Consider the following 12979-nt stretch of genomic DNA (forward strand, 5'->3'; position numbering starts at 1 on the left):
CCTTTCAGCAGAACAATAACCTAAAACAAAAGGTCAAATCTACACTGGAGTTATTTACCAAGACGATGTTCAACGTTCCTGAGTGGCCTAGTTACAAGTTTTGACTTAAATTGTCTTGAAAATCTATGGCAAGACTTGAAAATGGCTGTCTATCATAATCAACAACCAACTTGACAGAGGTTGAAGAATTTTAAAAAGAATGTGTAAATATTGTACAATCCAGGTGTGCAAAGCTGTTAGAGACTTACCCAGAAAGGGTCACAGCTGTAATCACTGCCAAAGTTGACTCAGGGGTGTGAATAATTATGTAAATGTAGATATTTGTTTCATTTTCAATAAATTTGAAAAACTGTCTAACCATGTTTACACCTTATGATGGGGGTATTGTGTGTAGACGGGTGACGATTTATATTGTTTTTGTTTGAATCAATTTTGAATTCAGACTGTAACACAACAAAATGTGCAATAAGTCAAGGGGTATGAATACTTACTGAAGGAATGGAAGGAAGTGACCACTACAAGCTATTGGTTTTTGTACATTTATGCAACTTAGAAGAAGAGTGTTTAGCCCAGAGGTTTTAAGCATAAAAAAGGAAACTAAAGCTTTGTTGGTCTTAACCCAGACCCTTTGCCTAACACCCCTCATCTGCTTGTCCCCCCCCCCCCCCTCCAGACAAGAAGACATTCCTGGGGCAGAACAAGTCTTTCTGGGGGGCCTTGGAGCTGGTGGAGAAACTCACCCCTGAGGCTGGCGAGATCACGGCCAGCGTCAAAGACCTGCCAGGACTCAAGTAAGACTGCATCTCCCTATAATGACATAATAGTAGAGAGAATGATTTTATTTCAGCTTTCATTTCTTTCAACACATTCCCAGTGGGTCAGAAGTTTTACTTACACAATTATTTATTTAGTAGCATTGCCTTTAAATTGTTTAAATCAAATCAAATGTATTTATATAGCCCTTCTTACATCAGCTGATATCTCAAAGTGCTGTACAGAAACCCAGCCTAAAACCCCAAACAGCAAGCAATGCAGGTGTAGAAGCACGGTGGCTAGGAAAAACTCCCTAGAAAGGCCAGAACCTAGGAAGAAACCTAGAGAGGAACCAGGCTATGAGGGGTGGCCAGTCCTCTTCTGGCTGTGCCGGGTGGAGATTATAACAGAACATGGCACTCTTCCACGCGCTTGGAAACACTACAGCCAAAATGGGAGCCAGCTAGAAAAACAAACATTTCGGGCTAATTTTTCCAAAAACCAGCCTGAAACTCTTACTAAAGACTTTTGACATCTAGTGGAAGCCTTAGGAACTGCAATCGGGGACGATTTCACCATATAATAAAAGTGACAGCCATTGAAAACAGTGGTAGGCTGAACATTATTTTAACAGTTTTAGAAACTTTAGAGTGTTTTCTATCCAAATCTACCAATTATATGCATATCCTAGCTTCTGGGCCTGAGTAGCAGGCAGTTTACTTTGGGCATGCTTTTCATCCGGACGTGAAAATACTGCCCCCTACCTAAGAGAGGTTCAAGGCACAGTCAACTTAGTGTATGTAAACTTCTGACCACTGGAATTGTGATACAGTGAATTATAAGTGAAATAATCTGTCTGTAAACAATTGTTGGAAAAATGACTTGTGTCATGCACAAAGTAGATGTCCTAACCGACTTGCCAAAACTATCGTTCGTTAACAAGAAATTTGTGGAGTGGTTGAAAAAATAGTTTTAATGACTCCAACCTAAGTGTATGTAAACTTCTGACTTCAACTGTATTTTGGTGGCGTAGAGATACATTGCTAATAATGTTTCCATTGAGCTGAGAATTTCTTTCTCTTTTGAAGCAAATTTCTTGCAATTCTATGCATTTTTGCCATGGCTAATGCGCGGTGTGTATTGACGTTATCTGATTGGTGTAAATCTCTGTCACTCACCGTTCAGTTCATATGTGATTGGTGTAGACTATTATGACAGGGGTTTGTTTATCTGATTTATGTAACCCGTCACTCACCAGAACCCCGTTAGGAAGAGGGCGGGCCTGGCTGCGATTGGCCCTGATGCAGAAGAAGCTGTCAGACTACATGAAGACCATCATCAACAGGAAGGACCTGCTCAGGTGTGTGTGCGTGCGAGCGAGAGCATACGTTGCCAGTGAGGTGTCTGTGTGTGTGTGTTAACAGTGAGTTGTTTAATGAGGCCAAGTGTGTGTGTGTGTGTGTGTGTGTGTGTGTGTGTGTGTGTGTGTCAACAGTGAGTTCTACGAGGCCAATGCGCTCATGATGGAGGAGGAGGGAGCCGTGATTGCCGGGCTGCTGGTTGGGTTGAACGTCATCGATGCCAACCTCTGTATGAAGGGAGAAGACCTGGATTCACAGGTTGATATTCTACACTGTAGTTACAGTACACTGTATATTTACACTGTAGTTACAGTACACTATATATTTACACTGTAGTTACAGTACACTGTATATTTACACTGTAGTTACAGTACACTGTATATTTACACTGTAGGTACAGTACACTGTATATTTACACTGTATTCTGTACACAGAATACAGTACACTATATATTTACAATGTAGTCTGTACACAGAATACAGTACCATATAAGTACACCATCCTAATATTGAGTTGCTCCCCCCCTTTTCCCCCCCAGAACAGACTCAATTCGTTGGGTCATGGACTCTACAAGGTGTTGAAAGCGTTTCCACAGGGATGCTGGCCCATGTTGACTCCAATGCTTCTCCACAGTTGTGTCACGTTGGCTGGATATCCTTTGGGTGGTGGACCATTCTTGATACACATAGAAAACTGTCGAGGGTGAAATTCCCCAGCAGCGTTGCAGTTCTTGACTCAAACCGGTGCGCCTGGCACCTACTACCATACCCTGTTCAAAGGCACTTAAATATTTTGTCTTTCCCATTCACCCTCTGAATGGCACACAGACACAATCCATGTTTCTTGTTTCTCATGGTCTGAGTCCTTTAGGTGCCTTTTGGTAAACTCCAAGCGGGCTGTCATGTGCCTTTTACTGAGGAGTGGCTTCCGTCTGGCCACTCTACTATAAAGGCCTGATTGGTGGAGTGCTGCAGAGATGGTTGTCCTTCTGGAAGGTTCTCCCATCTCCACATAGGAACTCTGGAGCTCTGTCAGAGTGACCATCTGGTTCTTGGTCACCTCCCTGACCAAGGCCCTTCTCCCCCGATTGCTCAGTTTGGCCGGGCGGCCAGCTCTAGGAAGAGTCTTGGTGGTTCCAAACTTCTTCCATTTAAGAATGATGGAAGCCACTGTGTTCTTGGGGACCTTCAATGCTGCAGAAATGTTTTGGTTCCCTTCCCCAGATCTGTGCCTTGACACAATCCTGTCTCGGAGCTCTACAGACAATTCCCTCAACCTCATGGCTTGGTTTTTGTTCTGACATGCACTGTCAACTGTGAGAATTTATATAGACAGGTGTGGTCATGTCCAACCAATTGGTCATGTCCAACCAAATCATGTCCAACCAATTGAATTTACCACAGGTGGACTCCAATCAAGTTGTAGAAACATCTCAAGGATGGTCAATGGAAACAGGATGGGGGTCAATTTCGAGTCGTAGCAAAGGGTCTGAATACTTATGTAAATCAGGTATTTCAAAAAACCTGTTTTCACTTTGTCATTATGGGGTATTGTGTATAGATTGCTGAACATTTAAAAAAAAATTGAATAATAATTCAATTTTAGAATAAGGCTGTAACATAATAAAATGTGGAACAATTCAAGGGGTCTGAATACTTTCCGAAGCCGCTGTATTACTGTTATTTGACCGGGATAATCCACATCAGTCCACATATTTTATAAATGTGTCAGATTTATCCAGACGAGAGAGTTTTCAACTGCAGACCTTGATTCTGTGTTTCTCTTCCTAACTGAAGTGTTAATACCACTGTCTGTCTGTTTCCTGTTTCCAGGTCGGGGTGATAGACTTCTCCATGTATCTTAAAGACGGAGGTCACAGCAGCAAGACAGTAGAAGGGTGAGTCCCTCCTCCTCCTCACCTTGAGGAAACATCCCTCTGGAAGGAGACACGGCCCTAGTGGGAGCCTCATCCCTCTGGAAGGAGACAGGGCCCTAGTGGGAGCCTTGGGTCTAAACATCCTTCTGGAAGGAGACAGGGCCCTAGTGGGAGCCTCATCCCTCTGGAAGGAGACAGGGCCCTAGTGGGAGCCTCATCCCTCTGGAAGGAGACAGGGCCCTAGTGGGAGCCTCATCCCTCTGGAAGGAGACAGGGCCCTAGTGGGAGCCTCATCCCTCTGGAAGGAGACAGGGCCCTAGTGGGAGCCTCATCCCTCTGGAAGGAGACAGGGCCCTAGTGGGAGCCTCATCCCTCTGGAAGGAGACAGGGCCCTAGTGGGAGCCTCATCCCTCTGGAAGGAGACAGGGCCCTAGTGGGAGCCTCATCCCTCTGGAAGGAGACAGGGCCCTAGTGGGAGCCTCATCCCTCTGGAAGGAGACAGGGCCCTAGTGGGAGCCTCATCCCTCTGGAAGGAGACAGGGCCCTAGTGGGAGCCTTGGGTCTAAACATCCCTCTGGAAGGAGACAGGGCCCTAGTGGGAGCCTCATCCCTCTGGAAGGAGACAGGGCCCTAGTGGGAGCCTCATCCCTCTGGAAGGAGACAGGGCCCTAGTGGGAGCCTCATCCCTCTGGAAGGAGACAGGGCCCTAGTGGGAGCCTCATCCCTCTGGAAGGAGACAGGGCCCTAGTGGGAGCCTCATCCCTCTGGAAGGAGACAGGGCCCTAGTGGGAGCCTCATCCCTCTGGAAGGAGACAGGGCCCTAGTGGGAGCCTCATCCCTCTGGAAGGAGACAGGGCCCTAGTGGGAGCCTCATCCCTCTGGAAGGAGACAGGGCCCTAGTGGGAGCCTCATCCCTCTGGAAGGAGACAGGGCCCTAGTGGGAGCCTCATCCCTCTGGAAGGAGACAGGGCCCTAGTGGGAGCCTCATCCCTCTGGAAGGAGACAGGGCCCTAGTGGGAGCCTCATCCCTCTGGAAGGAGACAGGGCCCTAGTGGGAGCCTCATCCCTCTGGAAGGAGACAGGGCCCTAGTGGTCTGTTAGTTTGCTGCATGTTTCAACGAGGTGTTTTGCTGCTTACCACATGCTTTCTATTTTCATCTTGTCTCCCACCAGGGATGGACAGATCACAGCCATCCTGGACCAGAAGAACTATGTTGAAGAGCTCAACAGACACCTGAGTGCTTCGGTCAACAACCTGCAGGCCAAAGTGGACACTATGGAGAAGTCCAACACCAAGCTCACTGAAGAGGTGGGCGGGTTAGTTTCTACCACGTTCTCATTTCTACCATGTATTCTGCCGCTACACTATGGGGCTGGGAGATGCTTTTCTAAAATCCAGCTTGCTGTAGACAACATTAGTAATGTCTGTAACCTGGTGTGTTGTCTGTCCAGCTTGCAGTAGACAACATTAGTAATGTCTCTCTGTAACCTGGTGTGTTGTCTGCCCAGCTTGCTGTAGACAACATTAGTAATGTCTGTAACCTGGTGTGTTGTCTGCCCAGCTTGCAGTAGACAACATTAGTAATGTCTGTCTGTAACCTGGTGTGTTGTCTGCCCAGCTTGCTGTAGACAACATTAGTAATGTCTGTAACCTGGTGTGTTGTCTGCCCAGCTTGCAGTAGACAACATTAGTAATGTCTGTCTGTAACCTGGTGTGTTGTCTGCCCAGCTTGCTGTAGACAACATTAGTAATGTCTGTAACCTGGTGTGTTGTCTGCCCAGCTTGCAGTAGACAACATTAGTAATGTCTGTCTGTAACCTGGTGTGTTGTCTGCCCAGCTTGCTGTAGACAACATTAGTAATGTCTGTAACCTGGTGTGTTGTCTGCCCAGCTTGCAGTAGACAACATTAGTAATGTCTCTCTGTAACCTGGTGTGTTGTCTGCCCAGCTTGCAGTAGACAACATTAGTAATGTCTGTCTGTAACCTGGTGTGTTGTCTGCCCAGCTTGCTGTAGACAACATTAGTAATGTCTCTCTGTAACCTGGTGTGTTGTCTGCCCAGCTTGCTGTAGACAACATTAGTAATGTCTCTCTGTAACCTGGTGTGTTGTCTGCCCAGCTTGCTGTAGACAACATTAGTAATGTCTGTAACCTGGTGTGTTGTCTGCCCAGCTTGCAGTAGACAACATTAGTAATGTCTGTAACCTGGGGTGTTGTCTGCCCAGCTTGCAGTAGACAACATTAGTAATGTCTGTAACCTGGTGTGTTGTCTGCCCAGCTTGCAGTAGACAACATTAGTAATGTCTGTAACCTGGTGTGTTGTCTGCCCAGCTTGCAGTAGACAACATTAGTAATGTCTGTAACCTGGTGTGTTGTCTGCCCAGCTTGCTGTAGACAACATTAGTAATGTCTCTCTGTAACCTGGTGTGTTGTCTGCCCAGCTTGCTGTAGACAACATTAGTAATGTCTGTAACCTGGTGTGTTGTCTGCCCAGCTTGCAGTAGACAACATTAGTAATGTCTGTAACCTGGTGTGTTGTCTGCCCAGCTTGCAGTAGACAACATTAGTAATGTCTGTAACCTGGTGTGTTGTCTGCCCAGCTTGCTGTAGACAACATTAGTAATGTCTCTCTGTAACCTGGTGTGTTGTCTGCCCAGCTTGCTGTAGACAACATTAGTAATGTCTGTAACCTGGTGTGTTGTCTGCCCAGCTTGCAGTAGACAACATTAGTAATGTCTGTAACCTGGTGTGTTGTCTGCCCAGCTTGTAGTAGACAACATTAGTAATGTCTCTCTGTAACCTGGTGTGTTGTCTGCCCAGCTTGTAGTAGACAACATTAGTAATGTCTGTAACCTGGGGTGTTGTCTGCCCAGCTTGCTGTAGACAACATTAGTAATGTCTCTCTGTAACCTGGTGTGTTGTCTGCCCAGCTTGCAGTAGACAACATTAGTAATGTCTGTATCCTGGTGTGTTGTCTGTCCAGCTTGCAGTAGACAACATTAGTAATGTATGTAACCTGGTGTGTTGTCTGCCCAGCTTGCAGTAGACAACATTAGTAATGTCTGTAACCTGGTGTGTTGTCTGCCCAGCTTGCTGTAGACAACATTAGTAATGTCTGTAACCTGGTGTGTTGTCTGCCCAGCTTGCAGTAGACAACATTAGTAATGTCTGTAACCTGGTGTGTTGTCTGCCCAGCTTGCAGTAGACAACATTAGTAATGTCTGTAACCTGGTGTGTTGTCTGCCCAGCTTGCAGTAGACAACATTAGTAATGTCTGTAACCTGGTGTGTTGTCTGCCCAGCTTGCAGTAGACAACATTAGTAATGTTTGTAACCTGGTGTGTTGTCTGCCCAGCTTGCTGTAGACAACATTAGTAATGTCTCTCTGTAACCTGGTGTGTTGTCTGCCCAGCTTGCTGTAGACAACATTAGTAATGTCTCTCTGTAACCTGGTGTGTTGTCTGCCCAGCTTGCAGTAGACAACATTAGTAATGTCTGTAACCTGGTGTGTTGTCTGCCCAGCTTGCTGTAGACAACATTAGTAATGTCTGTAACCTGGTGTGTTGTCTGCCCAGCTTGCAGTAGACAACATTAGTAATGTCTGTAACCTGGGGTGTTGTCTGCCCAGCTTGCAGTAGACAACATTAGTAATGTCTGTAACCTGGTGTGTTGTCTGTCCAGCTTGCAGTAGACAACATTAGTAATGTCTGTAACCTGGTGTGTTGTCTGCCCAGCTTGCAGTAGACAACATTAGTAATGTCTGTAACCTGGTGTGTTGTCTGCCCAGCTTGCAGTAGACAACATTAGTAATGTCTGTAACCTGGTGTGTTGTCTGCCCAGCTTGCTGTAGACAACATTAGTAATGTCTCTCTGTAACCTGGTGTGTTGTCTGCCCAGCTTGCTGTAGACAACATTAGTAATGTCTGTAACCTGGTGTGTTGTCTGCCCAGCTTGCAGTAGACAACATTAGTAATGTCTGTAACCTGGTGTGTTGTCTGCCCAGCTTGCAGTAGACAACATTAGTAATGTCTGTAACCTGGTGTGTTGTCTGCCCAGCTTGCAGTAGACAACATTAGTAATGTCTGTAACCTGGTGTGTTGTCTGCCCAGCTTGCAGTAGACAACATTAGTAATGTCTCTCTGTAACCTGGTGTGTTGTCTGCCCAGCTTGTAGTAGACAACATTAGTAATGTCTGTAACCTGGGGTGTTGTCTGCCCAGCTTGCTGTAGACAACATTAGTAATGTCTCTCTGTAACCTGGTGTGTTGTCTGCCCAGCTTGCAGTAGACAACATTAGTAATGTCTGTATCCTGGTGTGTTGTCTGTCCAGCTTGCAGTAGACAACATTAGTAATGTCTGTAACCTGGTGTGTTGTCTGCCCAGCTTGCAGTAGACAACATTAGTAATGTCTGTAACCTGGTGTGTTGTCTGTCCAGCTTGCAGTAGACAACATTAGTAATGTCTGTATCCTGGTGTGTTGTCTGTCCAGCTTGCAGTAGACAACATTAGTAATGTCTGTAACCTGGTGTGTTGTCTGCCCAGCTTGCAGTAGCCAACAACAGGATCATTACCCTACAAGAGGACGTAGAACGAGTCAAGGAGGAGAGCTCCTACCAGCTAGAGTCCAGTCGCAAGGTTGTCCACCCCTCAAACATTTTTAGAATGATCTTTTATGTAGGGTGTATGTTGTAGGGTGAATGTGTGACGTGTCTTTTTATAAAGCTTTATAACCGTGATATGTAGGGTGTAATAATTGTGTTATGTGCTCCGTGATGTCTCGCCCCAGGCGTCGCGGGCAGGGGACGGCTTGGCAGACGGCCAGGTGCTGGGAGAGGCACGCAAACAGCTGAAGGAGGAAACTCTGCTACGATTGGTCAGTTTCTCTCTCTGTTTGCCCCGTTATTCCTGACATGGATCAGTTATTTCCTCCATCCTCCATCCTCTCTCTCTCCATCCTCTCTCTCTCCATCCTCTCTCTCTCCATCCTCTCTCTCTCTCCATCCTCTCTCTCTCTCTCCATCCTCTCTCTCTCTCTCCATCCTCTCTCTCTCCATCCTCTCTCTCTCCATCCTCTCTCTCTCTCTCCATCCTCTCTCTCTCCATCCTCTCTCTCTCTCTCCATCTCCTCTCTCTCTCCATCCTCTCTCTCTCTCTCCATCCTCTCTCTCTCTCTCTCCATCCTCTCTCTCTCTCTCTCCATCCTCTCTCTCTCTCTCCATCCTCTCTCTCTCTCTCCATCCTCTCTCTCTCTCTCCATCCTCTCTCTCTCTCCATCCTTTATCTCTCTCTCCATCCTTTATCTCTCTCTCTCCATCCTCTCTCTCTCTCTCTCCATCCTCTCTCTCTCTCTCTCCATCCTCTCTCTCTCTCTCAGGACATGGAGTTGGAGGTGCAGATCGTCTCCCTCTCCCTCATTCATCTGTCCTTCCTCCATCCTCCCCCGCTCCCTCATCCATCTGTCCTTTCTCCACCTCCCTCTCCCTCATTCATCTGTCCTTCCTCTCCCTCATCCATCCCTCTCCCTCATTCATCTGTCCTTCCTCTCCCTCATCCATCCCTCTCTCCCTGCAGGATGTAGAGAAGGAGCTGGAGGTTCAGATCGGTATGAAGCAGGAAATGGAGCTGTCTATGAAGATGTTAGAGACGGATATGTGTGAGAAACAGGATGCTCTGGTGGAGCTTCGACAACAGCTGGATGACCTCCGGACCCTCAACCAGCAGCTAGCGCAGAAGTCCCAGGTACACGTTTTGGAGCGCCTTGGGTGTGAGAGAGAGGCTCTTTATAAATGATATATATATATATATATATATTATATATTGTTTTAAAAAATGTATTTTTATTTTTTACAAAGACCGACACTAACGCACAGTTATTGGAATTTCAGTTAAGGGAATTGAAGTGTAATTGATCCCAACCCTGGTGTCCACAGAGCTCGGAGGTGAGCGGCAAGCAGAAGAGTGAGGTCATCAGTCGCCTAGAGGAGAAAACCAATCAGATGGCTGGGACTATAAAACAGCTAGAGATCAGGTGGGAGGGAACCCCATCTTCACACTCCACACTCCACTCAGGGCTCTAAAGTCCACTCCACTCAGGGCTCTAAAGTCCACTCCACACTCCACTCAGGGCTCTAAAGTCCACTCCACTCAGGGCTCTAAAGTCCACTCCACTCAGGGCTCTAAAGTCCACTCCACACTCCACTCAGGGCTCTAAAGTCCACTCCACTCAGGGCTCTAAAGTCCACTCCACTACACTCCACTCAGGGCTCTAAAGTCCACTCCACACTACACTCAGGGCTCTAAAGTCCGCTCCACTCAGGGCTCTAAAGTCCACTCCACTCAGGGCTCTAAAGTCCACTCCACACTCCACTCAGGGCTCTAAAGTCCACTCCACACTCCACTCAGGGCTCTAAAGTCCACTCCACACTCCACTCAGGGCTCTAAAGTCCACTCCACACTCCACTCAGGGCTCTAAAGTCCGCTCCACTCAGGGCTCTAAAGTCCGCTCCACTCAGGGCTCTAAAGTCCGCTCCACTCAGGGCTCTAAAGTCAACTCCACTCAGGGATCTATTTTAGTTGCATATGCTCCTAAATATTTTGCTGTGAGACCTGGAATTTTTATTAGGGTGCACCAGTAAGACTAGAAATAAACAACCACCCAGAATAATTGTTGTTAAGATCGGGCTTTTCTGTACCGCTGCCCCTGAGTGCCGTACGGCCCCGGGCCCGGAAAACAAATCAAGTGCACCTATAGGTACTGGTACAGAGTCAATGTGGAGGCTATATACAGGGTATTACACTACAGAGTCAATGTGGAGGCTATATACAGGGTGTTACGGTACAGAGTCAATGTGGAGGCTATATACAGGGGGTACCGGTACAGAGTCAATGTGGAGGCTATATACAGGGGGTACCGGTACAGAGTCAATGTGGAGGCTATATACAGGGGGGTACCGGTACAGAGTCAATGTGGAGGCTATATACAGGGGGTACCGATACAGAGTCAATGTGGAGGCTATATACAGGGGGTTCTGTTACAGAGTCAATGTGGAGGCCATATACAGGGGGTACCGGTACAGAGTCAATGTGGAGGCTATATACAGGGGGTACCGGTACAGAGTCAATGTGGAGGCTATATACAGGGGGGTACCGGTACAGAGTCAATGTGGAGGCTATATACAGGGGGTACCGGTACAGAGTCAATGTGGAGGCTATATACAGGGGGTACCGGTACAGAGTCAATGTGGAGGCTGTATACAGGGGGTACCGGTACAGAGTCAATGTGGAGGCTATATACAGGGGGTACCGGTACAGAGTCAATGTGGAGGCTATATACAGGGGGTACCGGTACAGAGTCAATGTACAGGGGGTACCGGTACAGAGTCAATGTGGAGGCTATATACAGGGGGTACCGGTACAGAGTCAATGTGGAGGCTATATACAGGGGGTACCGGTACAGAGTCAATGTGGAGGCTATATACAGGGGGTACCAGTACAGAGTCAATGTGTGGGGACACCAGTTAGTTGAGGTAATATGTACATGTAGGTAGGGTTATTAAAGTGACTATGCATAGATGATAATAACAGAGAGTAGCAGTAGCGTAGAGGGGGGGGGGGGGGCAATGCAAATAGTCTGGGTAGCCATTTGATTAGATGTTCAGGAGTCTCATGGCTTGGGGGTAGAAGCTGTTAAGAAGCCTCTTGGAGCTAGACTTGGCGCTCCGGTACCGCTTGCCGTGCGGTAGCAGAGAGAACAGTCTGACTAGGGTGGCTGGAGTCTTTGACAATTTTTAGGGCCTTCCTCTGACAATGCCTGGTATAGAGGTCCTGGATGGCAGGAAGCTTGACCCCAGTGATGTACTGGGCCGTACGCACTACCCTCTGTAGCGCCTTGCGGTCGGAGGCCGAGCAGTTGCCATACCAAGCAACCAGCAACCAGTCAGGATGCTCTCGATGGTGCAGCTGTAGAACCTTTTGAGGATCTGAGGACGTGAATAGGTTTTGTGGTGCCCTCTTCACGACTGTTTTCGTGTGCATGGACCATGTTAGTTTGTTGGTGTTGTGGACACCAAGGAACTTGAAGCTCTCAACCTACTGCACTACAGCCCCGTCGATGAGAATGGGGGCGTGCTCAGTCCTCCTTTTCCTGTAGTCCACAATCATCTCCTTTGTCTTGATCACGTTGAGGGAGAGGTTGTTATCCTGGCACCACACTGCCAGGTCACCACACTCCTCCCTATCCGCTCATCGTTGTCGGTGATCATCGGCAAACTAAATGATGGTGTTGGAGTCGTGCCTGGCCGTGCAGTGATGAATGAACAAGGGAGTACAGGAGGGGACTGAGTACTCACCCCTGAGGAGTGTGGAGTACAATGGAGATTGCATCATCTGTGGATTTGTTGGGGCGGTAGGCAAGTTGGAGTGGGTCTAGGGTTTATGGGATAATGGTGTTGATGTGAGCCATGACCAGCCTTTCAAAGCACTTCATGGCTACAGACGTGAGTGCTACGGATCTGTAGTCATTTAGGCAGGTTACCTTTGTGTTCTTGGGCACAGGGGCTATGGTGGTCTGCTTAAAACATGTTGGTATTACAGACTCGGACAGGGACATGTTGAAAATGTCAGTGAAGACACTTGCCAGCTGGTCAGCGCATGCTCGCAGTACACATCATGGTACATTCACGGCCTTGTTTATAGGTCTTACTCACATCGGCTGCGGAGAGCGTGATCACGCAGTCTTCCGGAACAGCTGGTGCTCTAATGCATGTGTAAGTGTTATTTGCCTCGAAGCAAGCATAGAAGTAATTTAGCTTGTCTGGTATGCTTGTGTCACTGGGCAGCTCTCGGCTGTGCTTCCCTTTGTAGTCAGTAATAGTCTGCAAGCCCTGCCACATTCAACGAGCATTGGAGCCGGTGCAGAATGATTCGATCTTAGTCCTGTATTGAAGCTTTGCCTGTTTGATGGTTCGTCGGATGGCATAGCGGGATTTCGG

At 47.5% G+C, this 12979-nt stretch overlaps 1 protein-coding gene across 3 annotated transcripts in view; it reads left to right on the forward strand.

The window, feature by feature from the left end:
• The window catches only part of LOC115200672 (protein RUFY3), a 49721-nt gene that overhangs the window by 16172 nt on the left and 20570 nt on the right, over positions 1–12979 (forward strand). For all 3 annotated transcript variants that reach the window (XM_029763885.1, XM_029763887.1, XM_029763886.1), the window contains exons 3-11: positions 674–791; positions 2012–2113; positions 2249–2372; positions 3947–4011; positions 5164–5299; positions 8532–8624; positions 8776–8862; positions 9561–9728; positions 9920–10017. In XM_029763885.1, the coding sequence (XP_029619745.1) occupies positions 674–791; positions 2012–2113; positions 2249–2372; positions 3947–4011; positions 5164–5299; positions 8532–8624; positions 8776–8862; positions 9561–9728; positions 9920–10017 (991 nt within the window). The remainder of the gene's footprint in view (positions 1–673; positions 792–2011; positions 2114–2248; positions 2373–3946; positions 4012–5163; positions 5300–8531; positions 8625–8775; positions 8863–9560; positions 9729–9919; positions 10018–12979) is intronic.

Source organism: Salmo trutta, chromosome 9 (genome assembly GCF_901001165.1).
Source record: "Salmo trutta chromosome 9, fSalTru1.1, whole genome shotgun sequence".
Classification (NCBI taxonomy): Eukaryota; Metazoa; Chordata; class Actinopteri; order Salmoniformes; family Salmonidae; genus Salmo; species Salmo trutta.